This window comes from Dermochelys coriacea, chromosome 1 (assembly GCF_009764565.3).
Source record: "Dermochelys coriacea isolate rDerCor1 chromosome 1, rDerCor1.pri.v4, whole genome shotgun sequence".
NCBI lineage: Eukaryota > Metazoa > Chordata > Testudines > Dermochelyidae > Dermochelys > Dermochelys coriacea.
Window position 1 is genome coordinate 42,012,023 of NC_050068.2, and position 17,230 is coordinate 42,029,252.

Below are 17,230 nucleotides of genomic sequence, written 5' to 3' on the forward strand. Positions count from 1 at the left end.
TACATACAATATGATGGGGGCTAATTTAGCTACAACTAATCAGGAGAAAGATCTTGGAGTCATCATGGATAGTTCTTTGAAGACGTCCACGCAGTGTGCAGAGGCAGTCAAAAAAGCAAACGGAATGTTAGGAATCATTAAAAAAGGGATAGAGAATAAGATGGAGAATATCTTATTGCCCTTATATAAATCCATTGTATGCCCACATCTTGAATACTGCTTATTCCCCTTGTGGATGTGGTCCCCTCGTCTCAAAAAAGATATACTGGTAGAAAAGATTCAGAAAAGGGCAACTAAAATGATTAGGGGTTTGGAACGGGTCCCATATGAGGAGAGATTAAAGAGGCTAGGACTTTGCAGCTTGGAAAAGAGGAGACTAAGGAGGGATATGATAGAGGTATATAAAATCATGAGTGATGTGGAGAAAGTGAATAAGGAAAAGTTATTTACTTGTTCCCATAATATAAGAACTAGGGGTCACCAAATGAAATTAATGGGTAGCAGGTTTAAAACAAATAAAAAGAAGTTCTTCACTCAGTGCACAGCCAACTTGTGGAACTCCTTGCCTGAGGAGATTGTGAAGGCTAGGAGTATAGCAGGGTTTAAAAGAGAACTGGATAAATTAATGGAGGTTAAGTCCATTAATGGCTATTAGCCAGGATGGGCAAGGAATGGTGTCCCTAGCCTGTGTTTGTCAGAGTGTGGCGATGGATGGCAGGAGAGAGATCACTAGATCATTACCCATTAGATTCACTCCCTCTGGGGCACCTGGCATTGGCCACTGTCGGTAGACAGGATACTGGGCTGGATGGACCTTTGGTCTGATCCAGTATGGCCGTTCTTATGTTCTTATTGTCAATTACTCGCTCACTCCAACACTCCCATATGACTTTCACTTGCATCTAAAAGCACTACATACACTTACGTTACCAAACTTGCACTGTAACCCAAAAGAAACTGCAATCTTATACACTCTTTTAACAACAAATCAACACATCTGATTGTTGAACATTCCAAGTATTTGGGAAATTAATCTCTTATCATTGCTAAGATCACGGTTAAGATTTTGTGATACAGCACAAGTTTGATGAAGCTGGAGTATGTATTTCATTTTGGGATGTTGCAGATGAAAGTGAAAGCTTTATGGGAGTGGGTTATTAGCAGTGTTGTAGGCAATATGAAGGTGGCAAGGAATGTGGCAGACTTTAACTTCTGATTTCCAAGTTTTAGGTTTTGTAAAAAGAAAAGGAGTACTTGTGTCACCTTAGAGACTAACAAATTTATTTGAGCATAAGTTTTCGTGAGCTACAGCTCACTTCATCGCATGAATGAAGTGGAAAATACAGTGGGGAGATTTTATATACACAGCAAACATGAAACAGTGGATGTTACCATACACGCTGTAATGAGAGTGATCAAGTAAGTTGAGCTATTACCAGCAGGAGAGAAAAAAAACCTTTTGTAGTGATAATCAAGGTGGGTCATTTCCAAGAGTTGACAAGAACCCGTGAGGAACAGTGGGGGTGGGGAGAATAAACATGGGGAAATAGTTTTACTTTGTGTAATGACCCATCCATTCCCAATCTTTATTCAAGCCTAAGTTAGTTGTATCCAGTTTGCAAATTAATTCCAATTCAGCAGTCTCTCGTTGGAGTCTATTTTTGAAATTTTTTTGTTGAAGAATTGCGACTTTTAGTCTGTAATCGAGTGACCAGAGAGATTGAAGTGTTCTCTGACTGGTTTTTGAATGTTATAATTCTTGACATCTGATTTGTGTCCATTTAGTCTTTTAGGTAGAGACTGTCCAGTTTGGCCAATGTACATGGCAGAGGAGCATTGCTGGCACATGATGGTATATATCACATTGGTAAATGTGCAGGTGAACGTGCCTCTTATAGTGTTGCTGATGTGATTATGCCCTATGATGGTGTCCCCTCAATAGATAGGTTTTGTGTAAATGGGGAGCAAACTTAACTGTCACTAATTGTAGTTTGTGTTAATTTCCCAGGGCTTTTTTTATATGGAGTTGGTGTACCTCAGCAGATAACTCCCTAGGGTAAGGGATGGGAGAGGGGAGAAGGGGAGCTGCACTTCAGCTGGGAAAAACTGCATTGCTGAAGCTGCTCCAGGCTTTATCGCTCTCCTAAAGAGCATGAGAGGCTGCAAAATACCTCAGGAAGTTTTGTCTGTCTAAAACATTTTATCCCTGCTTAAAGGTTACTGAAAGTAAGTGCAACAAGAGAAACCCACCATATTTAGCAGTGCCAACATAACCTATTAGGTGGAGGGAAGCCCCATAAAGGAGTGTGTCACATCTCACTTTCTGAAACATGCAGTAGCCTCTCATTGATATCTGGAAACTGGATATAGCTAGGAGCAGCTGCAGCAGCATGGGGCTTGCCCTTCCTCCACCTGCCTAATTTGCTCCTCCTTCTTATCTGTACTCTGTTCCTTCCAGTGTGAAGCATATCTCTCAATCTTTTAGCCTGCCATTGCGTGAAATCAAAATGCATAACAAGTGTATCAAAATGCGTGTATTTTAGTGATTCACACCATGATTTACAGATTACCATGGTTTTTAGGTACAAAACCTGTTTTAAAGATGTCCTCTTGCTGTGTGAATCACATACAATATAAACCATCTGATTCTGTCCCTGGCTCTATGAGAAGTGTGTAAGTTTAGTTGTTAGAAACTGACTTTCAGCTTTCAATATTCTGTTTGGAAGGTAATTGACTGAGTGGATAAGTTGTATGTTTGCCATGATAGAGATCCTTGTTCTGTTCCTGACTGCCTGGCATAATCTCTCTCAGTATGTCTACACTGAGATAAAAGATCTGCAGCATGGCTGTGGCTGGGCTTAGTTAGCTGAACTAGGGCTTGGGCTGTGGTACTATAAAACTGCTGTGTAGACATTCAGGCTTGGGCTGGAGATCAGGGTCTGGGATTCAGTGAGGGAGGAGGGTCTTTCAGCCCAGGGTCTAGCCCAGAGGTGGGCAAACTACACCTGCGGTCACATCCAGCCCGCAGGACTGCCCTGGCTGGCCTGTTAGCTCACAGCCAGGGAGGCTAGTCCCCGGCCCCTCCCCTGCAGCGCCGCCGCCACGCGGGCAGCGGTCTGGCCCGCCACTCCTACAGGCAGCGCAGGGAGTGCAGCTGGCTCCAGCTGTGCAGCATGCTCCTGCTGCTCTGAGCAGAATGGTAAGGGGGCTGGGGGTCCCAGGGTGCAGTCAGGGAGCAGAGTGTGGTTGGATGAGGCAGAGGTTCTGGGGGGGCAGTCAGGGGATGGGGAACAGGAAGGGTTGAGAGTGGGAGTCCCGGGGGGCCTGTCAGTGGCCAGGGGTGTGGATAGGAGTCGGAGGAGCAGTCAGGGGACAGGGAACAGGGGGGGTTGGATAGGGGGTGGGGTCCCAGGGATTGGTTAGGGGATAAAGAGCAGGGGGGGTTGGATGGGTTGGAGGTTCTGAGAGGGGCAATCAGGGAGTGGGAAGTGGGAGGGGCCAGATAGGGGACAGGGGCCTGACTGTTTGGGGAGGCACAGCCTTTCCTACCCCGCCCTCCGTACAGTTTTGCAACCCCGATGTGGCCCTTGGGCCAAAAAGTTTGCCCACCCCAGTCTAGCCTGAGCCTGAATGTCTATGTGCAGTTTTTAGCCCCGCAACCCAAGCCTGACCCATTTGATCCAGGCTCTGAGACTCAATGCCACAGGTTTTTTATTGCAGTGTAGACATACCCTTTGTTAAGTTATCTGAAAAATTAGGGAGGGCTTGTGTGCAGCCACTCAAACTTGATTGCTTTCTGTTGTGCAGATTTGTGGCATTGGCCAGTAATAAGTATATGCTGAAGTGCATGATAATATAAACAGCAGCTATGTGAGCATAGCCAACTGGGGGGGAGGCTTTAGCCCCCCTCAAAAATTTTGGGATTCCATCAATATATAAAGGAAACACTGACCATGGAACATAGTTATTTATCTCACTTTATTAAAAGTGGACAGATTTAGTCACGATACAAAACTACTAATTAAAGGGATATTCAACAGCTATTTTTTTAACTCTAGCCCCACCTAATAAAAACAAGTTGTCAATATCCCCAAGTTAACAGAGGTAAGATTTAAACTCATGATTTCCTGTTTTACAACTCAGGGAACTTTCCCATTGGCTACAGGGGTTTTGGTGGAGGACTCTCCTTCCCTGTGTTGTCTTACTGGAACTTATTCAGTGACTGAAGAGGTTTTTCACCAACAGACATGTAACTTCAAATGTGGTGGGTTTGTCTTCACACACAATTGCACTTATTTCTAAAACATGACAAAAAGCTATATAGACAAAGGCTAACTAAGTATAAATGCTACTGTCGGAACTGGCATGCAAGGAGCAATATGTGGAACAAAGCCCAGTGCCCATTGTACTTAAGATATCTTGCAAAGGGGATCTGAAAAAAAGTGAGACAGTCCAATAAGAAAAACTACCAAAAATGGTTTCAGAGTACATATTCTCTTTGTACCAACCAATTTTTCATCAAATCACCGTGAAATATTCAAAGAGTACTTTGCATTCTATATTTTGTTTACCATTCTTATGAAACTTGTTCAAAATAAAGGTTTAAAACTCTCTTTGAGCTGGAAACTCCAACACAATCTTGACTGCCACAAACTTGACAGACACAACCAGCTTTAGCATAATATACATATTCTGATGAGAGATAAGAATGGTTAATTTCAATTATTGGTAATTAGATAATCATTGTTGATCATATCAATTCCAATTCACCTCTTACAGAGATATTTTCCATTTTTTAATACACAGACTGCTCTTACACTGTGTATGATAAGTGACAAAGAAAATTCTCAGATAAAGCTAGCAGTCTACCCTTAACTCACCACCATTTCATGCCTAGGTATTTCAGGTATCTTATACTAGTATATTAATTGATATTCTCAATACTTGTCATTTTTGGATACACTACTCTCCTGTTCTGCTGCCCTAGCTGCTTTAACTTGGCATTTTCATTGAAGGGTTTTTTGTTGTTTGTCACAACTTTAAATCATATTTATATCTACTTACTAATATTTGTTTGATTATATACTCCTTGGGGAAGAGACTTGTTTTTCTTGCACTGGGCCCAAACACTTCTAACAAATACTACTCAAATATGATTCTGTGGACACACTGATTACTCCTGGGGGAATTCTGTGCCACTGCTCATGCACAGAATTTATATCCCCTGCAGATTTCTTTGCTTTTCTGTCAGAAAAACAACTTTCTGAGTCCATTGCTGAGTCCATGTCCCTGGAGGGAGCTGCACAGTGATCTCCCACCTCTGTGCAGCCAGTGGCCTGTGCTCCCCAATGCCATGCTGGAGCCTTCACATTCATTTGACAAATAAAATTTGAAGAATTTGAAGAATTTTAAAATATTGTGCGCAGAATTTTTTTTTTGGCGCAAAATATTAAATTTTTTGCCGCAGAATGCCCTCAAAAGTAACTGATGTACACATAGCTTGTGACTAAGGCCATTGGAAATCTGTGGGAACCTTTTGAAAAATTCTGTAGAAGCACTAACAGCAATCAGGGCCACTACCCGTATATTGCCCCAGTTGGTCCATTTATATACCACCCTCCCTCCAGTGCAAGGGTCTCCTTCAACTCTGGAGTCAGGAGAGAGAGAAGAAAGCCAAATGGAAAATGCCATGTTGAAGGTTGTGTGGATGTCTGTAATTGTGCCCCTTGTGTGTATGCATTTTGATCCAGTCTTTCAATTACATGATCACATACTGTTTTTCCCCCTCATTCAGTGCAAGAACTATGGTTGCCAATCCAGCCTTAAATGTGGAATTTCACAACTTTTGAGTGCTTGATTTTGCAATATAAATAACATTATTTTAACAGCTGTTTGTGCGAAATTATGTTTAGCTGCACAATAAATAGGTACATAAAAGGACATGAATACACAATATACCATTTATTATATCCTGTATAGATCTATGTGTATATCTGTGTGTCCATCTGTACCCTTCTGTGCAAGCTGAGGAGAAGTTCTGTGGCAGATCTTGTAATTTTGCTACAGAACGGGAAAATGAGGGTGGGCTTGTTCAGTGTCTTGAGCTGTTGTGCAAAAATCTCTTGTGAGGTAGAGAAAATAGTCAGAAACCTCTAATCTTCCACAGTGTCTCTGCTAGTGGCCACAGCCCAGGTCTGCAGTCAGTCTAGGTGGTTGGTGCTAAGGATTCCATTTGTCATTCACCAATGTTTTTTTAGGGGAGCAAAGCCATTCTCTCTCTCTCTCTCTCTCTCTTTTTTGCACAATCTGGCCTTTAGTTTGTGACTAAAAATCTTAAAAATGTGCAGTTCTTCAAGTGATTGCACATGTCAATTACACTATAGGCATATGCACGCCCAGTGTACAGACTGCTGCAGTGCGCTGAGCATGCACAATGAAATGGACATGTGCAACACATCTTGAAGAACAACAGTTACAGAACTGGTAACAGAGTAGCAGCCGTGTTTTTTGGGAGAGGGGCTGGGTTTTTTAGTGCCGTGCATTTACCATATCTGTTTCTCTCTCTCAAAACAGTTTGGGCCTTTCTCATGTCTTTGAAACTTGTATGTGGAGAGGGCATTCTATTGGAAGGATTTCATTTTGTAGATTGTTCTTACATTCCCCAGAACAAAAAACAGCACAGAAGTTGGGGAGAGCCACAAACAATTGTGGATAAGATCCTATATTAACAAAATGCTCTTAAATAGAAATTGTCATATCAGTTCAGACCTGTAATCTGTTCTGTTCTGTACCTTGTCTCCAATAGTGGTCAGCACCAGATGCTTCTGAAGATGGTGTAAAACGCCTAAAGCACAATTTTGCAATAACATGCCTGTGAGCACTGTTCTCTCTCAGCTGTGCACGTTTGCCTGTGCTCAAAGATCCTAAATCCCGTGCACATGGCGAAACACCGCACACACAAAAAATGAAATACTACATCGGAACCAGGCCGAAATATCATTTACGGGCAACTTTTGACATTGTTCGCCTGCCATCTATCATCACAGCCAGATTCTACTTGCTGGCAAGGGGTAAAGGGAGAGGAGGGCAATGAATCATACCCCTCTCCTCCAGCGTTTTGAACGTGGAACGTTGAGCATGTCGGCACGGTCAGGACCCCCACATCTCTTTGTAGTCTGTTCATTTGGCTGTGTACAAACACAAGTATGTGTGAATAAGTCAGAATGCCTGGCCGTAGTTGCTAAGGAACTGCAAAGATTTCCCAGAAGTGAACAAAGGTAAGTGTTGTTTTCATGACTGAAATCTTTCAAAGGCATTGGACTTCATACATTTACTCGTGATGTTTGACTATTTTCCCGCGTTTTTTTGCTGCAGATACATGGATGTGATCGGAGCTATGCACAAACTTCCGGTATCCTGATCTGAATGATCTCCCATTTGCCTTTTTGTCGAGTCACGCTGTTAAGTGCATTGAAATAGTAGCCATATAATAAAAGTATTAATTTTAAATAAACCAATCTGGTAAAAAATCAATCCCAAAATGTCACTGTCTAGAGGTCTAAAGCATAAAAGAACAGCGACTTCATTTAAATCTGGATGGCTGGATGAAACTATAGAGACAGTTACACTGAAGTCACATAGTGTAATGCTTGTTAAACTTAGTGAAATATTCACATATGATGAGGACAACAGAGTGGTTTGTGTATATTGTCGAGATGCCAGAGCTTCAGGAGAATTTTCAACAGGAAGAATGTGGAACGATGTATGGAGGTTGGATTTCTTAAAGCGTCATCTGTCAAGTAAGTCTCATATAGATGGTGTAACAAGACTTAGAAACAAAAACTCTTCCTCACAGAGCGGGTTGCTTAGCATGATTCTTGAAAGTCCAGCTGAAAAGCAGAGGAGGCAAATTAATCTTGAACGCAAGTGCTCAAACCCAGAAAAAATCAAGGTACTTATTGACAGTGTGTTGTTGGCTATTAAAATGAACAGCTCAGTGCTTTCTGTTCAGGATATTAATGACCGTATGGAAAAGTATGTGCACATACCAACGAGTTGGGGAAGTAAAAATTACGCTTTTGAATTTCTTGAAATTATCAACTGCATTGTCCAAAATGACCTCATGCATGAAATAGCATCGGCAATGTTTCATACTCTAGCTGTTGATGAAAGCACTGATATATCCATTAACGGATCCTGGATACTCTATTTTAAATATAGATCTGCACACTATAAAACTTCGTTTGGTGGACTATTACGATTGCAAGAATGTGATGCTGTTTCAACAGTGTCTGCAATCAAAGAGTTTTATAAAGAACACCAACTTGATCTAATGAAAATGGTGATGTTCACATCTAATGGTGCCTTCATGATGTTGGGCAAACTCAATGGCGTGGCGGCTCAGCTGAAATGTGATATTCCACACTTAGTCCAGCCACATTACGTTGCACACCGGGAAGACCTGGGGATTTCCGATGCATGGAAAGAGGTCAAACTGATAGGAGACATCAAAACCTTAATGAGAACTGTCTACATGGTGTTCTGTCGGTCATCCAGGAGAAAATGCAAATTTCAGGAAATAGTGGATCCTTCTGAATGTGAGTCAGTGGCTTTCAGGCCACTCAATGAAGTGCGCTGGTTATCTAGGCACTTTGCACTTCAAGCAATTATTCACAACTATAATCCTCTTCTGGAATATTTTGAGCAAGACAAAGATATTGACCCGGCTTCTAAATACTGCCACAAAAAGCTGAATACCATGGAATACCGAATAACATTAGAAGTTTTGAATGATGTTTTGTCGGAGCTGGCTTCACTATCCACACTGCTCCAGAAATGGGGCCTTACACCTCTTGAAGCATTTCACCTTGCCTGAGGTAAACTGAACAAGATCAGAAGACAGTACTTTGGAGATTCAGTCTTATGGAGTGACAAAGTTAAGGCTCTTTTAGATATGAGCTCTCAAGAAAATAAAGAAATTGATACCAGTTCCATAATAACTTTCATAAACAGCCTGTGTGCACATTTGGCAGACAGGTTTCCAGAGGATGAAGTCCAGGAGTGGTCCGCTTTTGATTGTGCAGCAATAGTTAAGTGTGACTTCAATTTTGGAATTCATCAGGTCAGATCCCTATGTTCAAAATACAAAGACTTTCTTGCTGAAGAGATTATTATAGTCAGTCAGTACAATGACTTCAAGTTTGCAGTAGCTGAAAGAATCAAAAATCAATTGGTTCTAAGTTTCCCAGATATGGTGACATTTGCTCTCCAGAACGAACAGTTTCAGGATCTTGCAGAGTTGATGGATATTGGAGGAACATTCCTAGCATCAAGTGCAGAATGTGAGTGTGGCTTTAGCTTAATGAACACTCTAAAAAACAAACTACGGAATCATTTACAAGTAGATCATTTGGACATGCTGATGTGTATTAAGAGTTACCAGCTGGATGGAGGACTGATAGATCTGGACAGAGTTTATATTGAATGGGCAAATGAAAAAGATTGCAGGGAATAACAGTAAGCTTAGTTTAGCAGTCTTTGACATTTCGACCAATAAGGAAATTAAAATGCATTTGTAATTACATATCTTATTTTTGGCTGATAATTGTGTATTGATATTTTTTAGGAACATTTTAAATTTTAAACACAAACTCTTGTTTTTCTTTTTTTACTTATGATGTCTCTATCTGAAAACCCATATAAATTGACATAATGGCATACTTATTAAATTGTCTTTATTATATGTTTATAAAAATCTTTTCAGATATGTGTATAGAATGAAAGATGAAAGTGGACACCAACAGGCAGAAGCCTTTGGACTGATAATGATGAAGATTAATATGTGCTTGATAAATGATCGTGATTCTCAAAAAAAGATCATAAAATGTAATGCTTAAAACTAACTTCTGCTTCATGAAGAATGGTTACATTTCCTTTTTCTAAGTATTTCAAAATGACATTTACAAAATAACATGGTATAAAACTATTATTATCACAAATTGCAAATTAAAACTTTTTAAATGTATAAGCATTTTATTCGCTTGGGCGCATTTGCCTCATGATGCACAAATTTGAACTCTGCTTCAAAAATTTGCACAGAAGAAATTTTTTGTGCACATGGCGTGTCAAAAATTAGAGGGAATGTTGCCTGTGAGGGAAGTGTCTTCCTAACTTGAGGCAATAAAAGCTTTATGTCCTGAAGGATCAGACTTAATATGCCATATACATTTTTATCCTAGCTCATGTAACTGGTTATTTTTATATAAATGTCATATCCTTTTTAAAATTTGAATAAGCTCTCTACCTTGATAATATCTTGTGGGAGTGAGTTCCACAGATTATTGAGTTACATTTGTTGCCTTTCAGTTTTACTTGGTGTCTGTTTCTTCATGTAGCATGAGAGAGGGAAAATGGGCACATCTGAATTATCTTTTCTTTATCCTCTTTTTATGCCTCTTGTTCATTTCCTCTTCACATTAGTACACTTAAATCTTTTAAATCTTTCCTCATATGGGCATCTTTCCATAATTCTCCAGACTTTTGTTACTTCTGCTATAACCTACATTTCGATATCATCTTTATTTTTGTATTCCTACCCACTCAAAAATATTTCCCAAAATTGTGAAAATTAAAAACTAATTTCTTTGCACAAATTAGTTGTTGGGGTAAGTAACCAGCTCTTGCAATATTCAGATTTAATAAATGTCATCACCTTCTCCTGATTCACAGAGGTCTTGCAGCTTTTCCAGCACTCTAACAATTGTGTTGGGAACTGTTGGTTAAATAGGAGATAGTTAAATTACTAAAATTCTCAGTGGGTAATGAACATTTCAAGCCCTTGTTCTCTGTGTCCATAAACCAGCCCTCTGTTGTATTTGCCAACAGAGCTTTTAAACCTTTGAAGATTTGTCCTCTCTTCAGCAATTAACTTTGTTCACCTCAGCTGTGCACCTTAATATCAAAGTGTTCCTTTCCTGTTTTTGTAAATGAATAAGTGCCCAAATACTGCATTTGTCCCAGGTTCTGCACATTCACATGACCAGCTTAATTAAAAAACAGACAGCTCAATAATTCTACCATAAGCTGCTAGTAATGAAGCAGTTGGAGTCCCTGAAGTCCTTTATCATTGAAATGCTCAGTGGTTTCTCAAATAAAGTGGATGACTCAGTATTACTTATAGAAGTAAGGGAGATTATTAGCCGTGGAAGACACATTTGAACTTGCTGAAAAGATGGCTTTTGTCTCTAGAAAGACCAACTCTCAGTAATAATTACACTCCCAGAAGTCTATCCTTATTCACACATTCAATGTTTGAATAGCTTGCTATTGCTTGTTAATCCCTGCAGGAATGCGGCTTTGGATATGGGGAGGATGCACAGTGCATGACATGCAGGCTAAACAGATTCAAGGAGGACTGGGGATTTCAGAAGTGCAAACCTTGTCTGGACTGTGCAGTAGTTAACCGGTTTCAGAAGTCCAACTGTTCTGCCACCAGCAATGCAGTGTGTGGGGATTGCTTACCAGGGTGAGTCAATTTCTGTAGAGGAAACTTGAAATACAAAATTTAAAACAATTTGCATTAATATTTATTTGTTTGTGTGATCTGGAGAAATGAGTACATAATTGGGAGTCAGAAAATCCAGAGTACTTATTCTGACACTGTCAACAATTTAGTGTATGGCCCTGAGCAAATCACTTCACTTATCTGTTTTCCCACTTGTAAGATGGGGATAATAATACTTACCCATCTACCTCACAAGAGTATTGTGAGGAGTAGTTCATCAATGTCTGTACAGTGCTTTGAATACAAAGTGCGATAAAATGCTAAGTATTATTATTACTGTTGTTATTTCTTAAAGAACTCAATATCTGATTAGATATTTCCAAACTGCAAATAAGTTCCAATTTGACTTCCTCTTACCTCTCCAAACCAATTTAAAAATTATTATAAATATATTATCACCCCAACACTGAAGTAAAAATATTTTTGAAATTCTGAGGAAGTCTCTTTAATCTTGAAACTTTATTTGTGGGTTAACCCTAACACATCTCATTATCACTGTGATATTTATGAATATATTTTTTTACTTCTGAAAAATATTAAATATGTTTAGTCATCAGGTTTTTACATCCTAAGATTTGGTAATAGGGAGCTAAATTCTGTGCTCAGTGTGCATGCTGTATTCCTTACTTTGAATGAGATGTCACCCACAACTAAAGGCACAATTTGGTCCTATGAATGCATATAGTCACTAATATTGATATAATTTACAGAATGTACTATGAATTACCTGCAATGGTTTAATGTAAGTGAGAAAGAACTAGATCTTTATATTTTCTTATCATGGTTGAAAGTTGATACTCATTTCTAGTTCTAATTCCCATGGTCTCTAGAAATAGGGTTTCTATAGGATTTGAATAGGTTGTGTTACTCGGCTAGAGTACCCATTTGAAAATCTTACCAAGAAGGAGTAAAACTTACTATTTATATGTATATGCATTGTGCTTTACGAAGTAATAAAGCTATAGATTCCCTGCCCAAGAAGTTTTCAATTTACAGCAGCAAAAAATGAAAAAAATGGGGGAGTGTTGAAAAATAATGGCTACAACAGTGAGAGATTGAATTATGCTTATAAGACGTGATCCCTTGAAATGAGTTGAAAGAGTCCTGTTAACTTGAGTGACTTGGGTTGGGCCCCATCTTGTTTGTGCCTGATTTCCCTCCCACCCCCCAATACCGTATAGCTTGAGGCAGTGTCTGGAGTGAGGTTTGATAAGTTATAAGTGGTCATTATAGCAGCTGAGAATGTTAATCATTTATGCCCTGATCCTGCAAAGACTTGTTTATATGCTCAAGTTTACACAGTGTGAGTAGTTCCACTGAGATCAATGCAGTTACTCTGTGTAAAGTTGAGTGCATGTATAAGTCTTTGCAGGATCACAGTGCTATTTCTTATGGTGTACAGATTCATTCCATAGCTACCATCAGGTCTAGAAGATGGTTAGGACTATTGGGCATGAATTTATGAACATATGATTTATCTTCTTCAACACTGGCCAAAATATTTGTTTGCTTACCCCCGCTACCCCAAGGCCACTGCCCATCCTTGATTATTCATATTTAATATTTTTAACTCAAGACTGGTGGTTTTGGCTTGTGCTCAGTCCTCCTTATTCTTACATTAAGTTGATGAATCAGTGAGCGTGATCTTGGTGGTTGTCAACTGTTGAACATTAAGGGATCTGGACAAAATTCACTGAGAATTGGTCAAATAAATGAATAGATCAATTCATCAACATGGCATCAGTGTTGGGAATCTCCTTTTAACTAAGCAAGTGACAAACTGGGACTTATGGTTATTTCACAAACCTTGCTGAGTTTGTCTCATCTTCTTAGTCCCACACTATCAATCTGTCTCATACATTTGTAAAACTAGATTGTAAGATATCTGTGGCAGGGGCTGTTTTTGTGATTTGTTTTTACAGCACCTAGTACCTCAGGATCCTGATCAATGATAGGTGACCCTAGGCATTACCATAATAAATACAATAAATAATTGCCAAGGACTAAGTCACCATTTTATTCCTTCTTGGCAATTGTATAGCAGTTCAGATCATTATCTTACCTGTGAATCATGTATTTTATTCCATCACTAAAGGGATCCTAATTAGGCTTTCACACATACCCATAACAACTACAGGAAGTTTTTTAGCACCTTTTGGACGTGGGCTACCTGTGCCTTTGAGAGAGTGCTCAAACTTTTACCTCTATCCCTACTCTGTCTCCAGTGAATCCAGAAGTGAGTTTTCTTCCTCTGGGAACACTTAGCAATGCCTAAGCAACAACAATTCCAGTAGTTTAAATAATATGAGATATATTCAATAGAGAAAATAAAGAGAGAGGAATTAAGCATAATAAAAAATGACGAATTTAAAGACTATGCAAAGCATAACTAGCCAAATGGTTTAGCCTATGGTTAAGGAGAGTTAAGTTTTGCATCTCAGCAATGGTCTGTATTGCCATTGCATCCTGGCTTTTAACATCCTTCTAGTCTATCTAATGTGTGCTTCCTTTGTTCATATCACAGCATCATACTAGTTTGTTGAGCTGTTGATATATTTTATTTTAATGGGTTCATCGATAATGGGTTTTTTAAATATTAAAAAATGTCTGATTTGTAGGCAATCACATGATCACCAACTTAGTGCCAGTACAATCAGTACTTTGCGTTATTTTAGATAGATCATAAGTGTGCTAGTCACAGCAAAGTAAGGATTTAATCCAGGAAGTTGCTTTGAAGAAACCACAACTTACATGATTCAAATCTAGTACAAGGCTTGAAACAAAACTAAATAACCTGTTGAGGTGTTATATGCTGTTATACTCTGGCACAGGTTATTTTAAAACCTAAGTCTCAAAAGCATGTTAAGAAGTTCTCATTTACGCTCTGCTACTTCTCTTATCTGTCATAAGATTGTATCCTGATGCCCATCACCATAGCTAGCATCTGAGCATTGTGCGCAAAGTTCCTAAAGTCTCATTCAGGAGTTTTTTCTTTGTTTATTTTTTGTTCATTCGTTCTTCCACAAAGCCATCCCTGTTGTTTGCTGATCCCAGCCATCTGACTTACTCCCCATGCCCTGTGTTTCAACCCTGTGTATTGCCTCGCCTTGCTTTACTTAGCTTGTTTGTGAATAAGCTCTAACATGGGTGACAGATTCAAGTTGTAGATTTATCGTATTTTATTTGTACCATGCCCACAGATGTGCTAAATGCCTAATAAATAAATAGACAAGTCCCTGCCCCCAAAAGCTTACAGTCTAGAATTGAAATATGATATGAGTGACAGCACAAAAGGGAATGGAGTGAAGATGAAACATGGATCATAGGGTGACTTGGCTACTTCATATTCATTCTTTGATGAGTTTTGTAACATAAATTTCCTTCTAGTTCACTTCTTGTACAGTTCACAACAGAATTGTGTTTGAGAGAATCATCTTGCTTTTCTGAAGGTTTTGCATGTTCTTCTTCAAGTGCTTGCTCATGTCCATTCCCATGTATGTGTGCACACACTGCGTACACCATTACCGAACGGTTTTTCTGAGTGGTATATGTTGTGTCGTCTCCAGTGCCCCTTGGAGCCTGCCACCCCCTCACTTCCTTCTTTCCGCCTGTGACAATCGCTGGAACAGCTCGTTTTTGCTCTGCAAGTTCTCTCCCCAGTGGACTTCTTTGTATTTTTTCCTGTAAATAGTTATAAAATTTTAGTAGTTAGTGTTTGCAGTTAGTTAATAGTTGTTAGTGTAGAGTAGGACCCTGCTTAATGGGGTTCTTTCCCACCCCGGCATCGGGGCATGCCTCAGTCTCCAGGGTTTAAGTAGTGCGAGGCTTGCCACAAGCCTATGCCTCTCAGTGATCCCCACTCAACCCAAGTGTTTGGGTGAATCCCACCTGCATGATCATTGCAGGATCTGTAGAGGATTTAAGCCCCGGACTCAAAAGGAAAGAGGGCAGAGACTTAAGTTCCTCCTGATGGAAGTGTCTCTTCATCCCTCGGAGCCGGGTCACTCCCACTTGGCCCCGAGCACTTCTGCCTCTTTGAGGAGCGTGCCAGCTTCCATGAGGGACAGGCACCGCAGCCCGGCCTCCTCGGCACTGAGAAGAGACTCCTCGTCAGCGTCGCATGGCTCCCAGCACTTCCACAGTTCACCAGTACAGAGGAAGTCAGCGCAGGAGAGCATCCAGCACTGCTCCCATTTTCCAGTACTGCGCAAGAAACAGCATAAAACAGACAAGGGACACTCCTCTACCCCAAAGCCAGCCAGTCATAAAGACTCTGGCAGAGTGAGATCCATCCAGGGCCACTCTGGCTCAATGACTGCTGCTGTGGCACCATTGACTCCAGCCCAGAGAGGGAGCTGTCAAGTCCAGTGCTATTGGACTCTCCCCCGACAGAGAGCCATAGGAGTGCAGGGCTGGTGCTCCTGTCCGCAACTAAGGTGTTCCAGGCACCACAGGATCTGATGTCTCTCCCATTACCACCATCTAGACATGAGTCAGCACCAGAGGCAAGGACAATTATGGTTCTGATGCCCCAGGTGCCGTCCAAAGGAAAGCCGGCAATAAGGCAGCAGCATCTATCTCCCCCAGCCCAGCACCGCTTGCAGGCACTATCCGGCACCGCCCCTCCGTCATCTCACATAGTGAATCCTTGGCATCAGACTCAGAGCCTGAGTCCTATGCCTCAAGAAGGAGCCGGAATAGGTTGCATCAATGGTACTGAATGGATGATGTGAACCAAGGATTCCCACCTACAGGCTGGCCAGCACAATGGCAAATGCCAGTGCAATGGCCCTTTTGGACTCCGTGGGCTTTTCATCAGGCCCAGGGAACTCAGTGAAGGAGGTCCTATTTGGTGGCTTCGGAGAATAAAGCCCCGCCACCACCACCTCCTCTAACGATGCAGGGACTGGACCAAGGCACCAAGCCAGGTACCATGCTTCAGGGACCAGTGTCAAGGGACCCATCAGAAGCAAATGGACAAGAAAAAAGACCGGTATTGGTCCTAGGATCTTCTTTCCTCCTCATCGGACAAGGTGGGTGCAGGAACCTCAAGGGCACTCACTTGAGTTGACCACAAGGCCCATCAGGAACTGCTAAAGAGGGTTGCCCAAACCTGGTTTCAGTTTCAGAGACCTCCCACACTTGGTGGACATTTTGGTAGCCCTGCCCTGAATAGTGCCATTTTAGAACCAGTCAAGGCATGTGGCAGACTCCATCCTCTCTGCAACTTACGGCAGAGGGTGGAGAGAAAATACTTTGTTCCACTGAAGGGGTTTGAATATCTTTACATTTCTCCCCTCCTGGGTACCTAGTAGTCTCAGCAGCAAATGATCAAGGGTGACAAGGGAAATGGGGTCCTACCCCGAAGGCTAAGGATGCCAAAAAGCTGGACCTCTTTGGCAGGAATATCTATGCTACAAGGGGGCTCCATTTGCACGTTGCAAATCAACAGGTGCTCCTTAGCCAATATGATTTTAATACTAGGGAGCAATGACAAAGTTATTGCCCAGGAGTCCAGAGCAGAATTCTTAGCCTTGGTCAAGGAGGGTAGGGCGGTGGCCAAGATATCCCTGCAGGCATCTCTGGATGTAGCCATCTCAGCAGTTGTTTTGTGAAGATCCTCTTGGCTACAGGCCTTGGGCCTCCATCATGATGTGCCTCAGACTA

General features: G+C 41.0%; 1 protein-coding gene across 13 annotated transcripts in view; it reads left to right on the forward strand.

Annotated features, from left to right (window-relative positions):
- TNFRSF19 (TNF receptor superfamily member 19) overlaps positions 1–17,230 on the forward strand; it is a 131,706-nt gene that overhangs the window by 40,790 nt on the left and 73,686 nt on the right. For all 13 annotated transcript variants that reach the window (XM_043504303.1, XM_038388962.2, XM_038388983.2 and 10 more), the window contains one exon: positions 11,346–11,524. In XM_043504303.1, the coding sequence (XP_043360238.1) occupies positions 11,346–11,524 (179 nt within the window). The remainder of the gene's footprint in view (positions 1–11,345; positions 11,525–17,230) is intronic.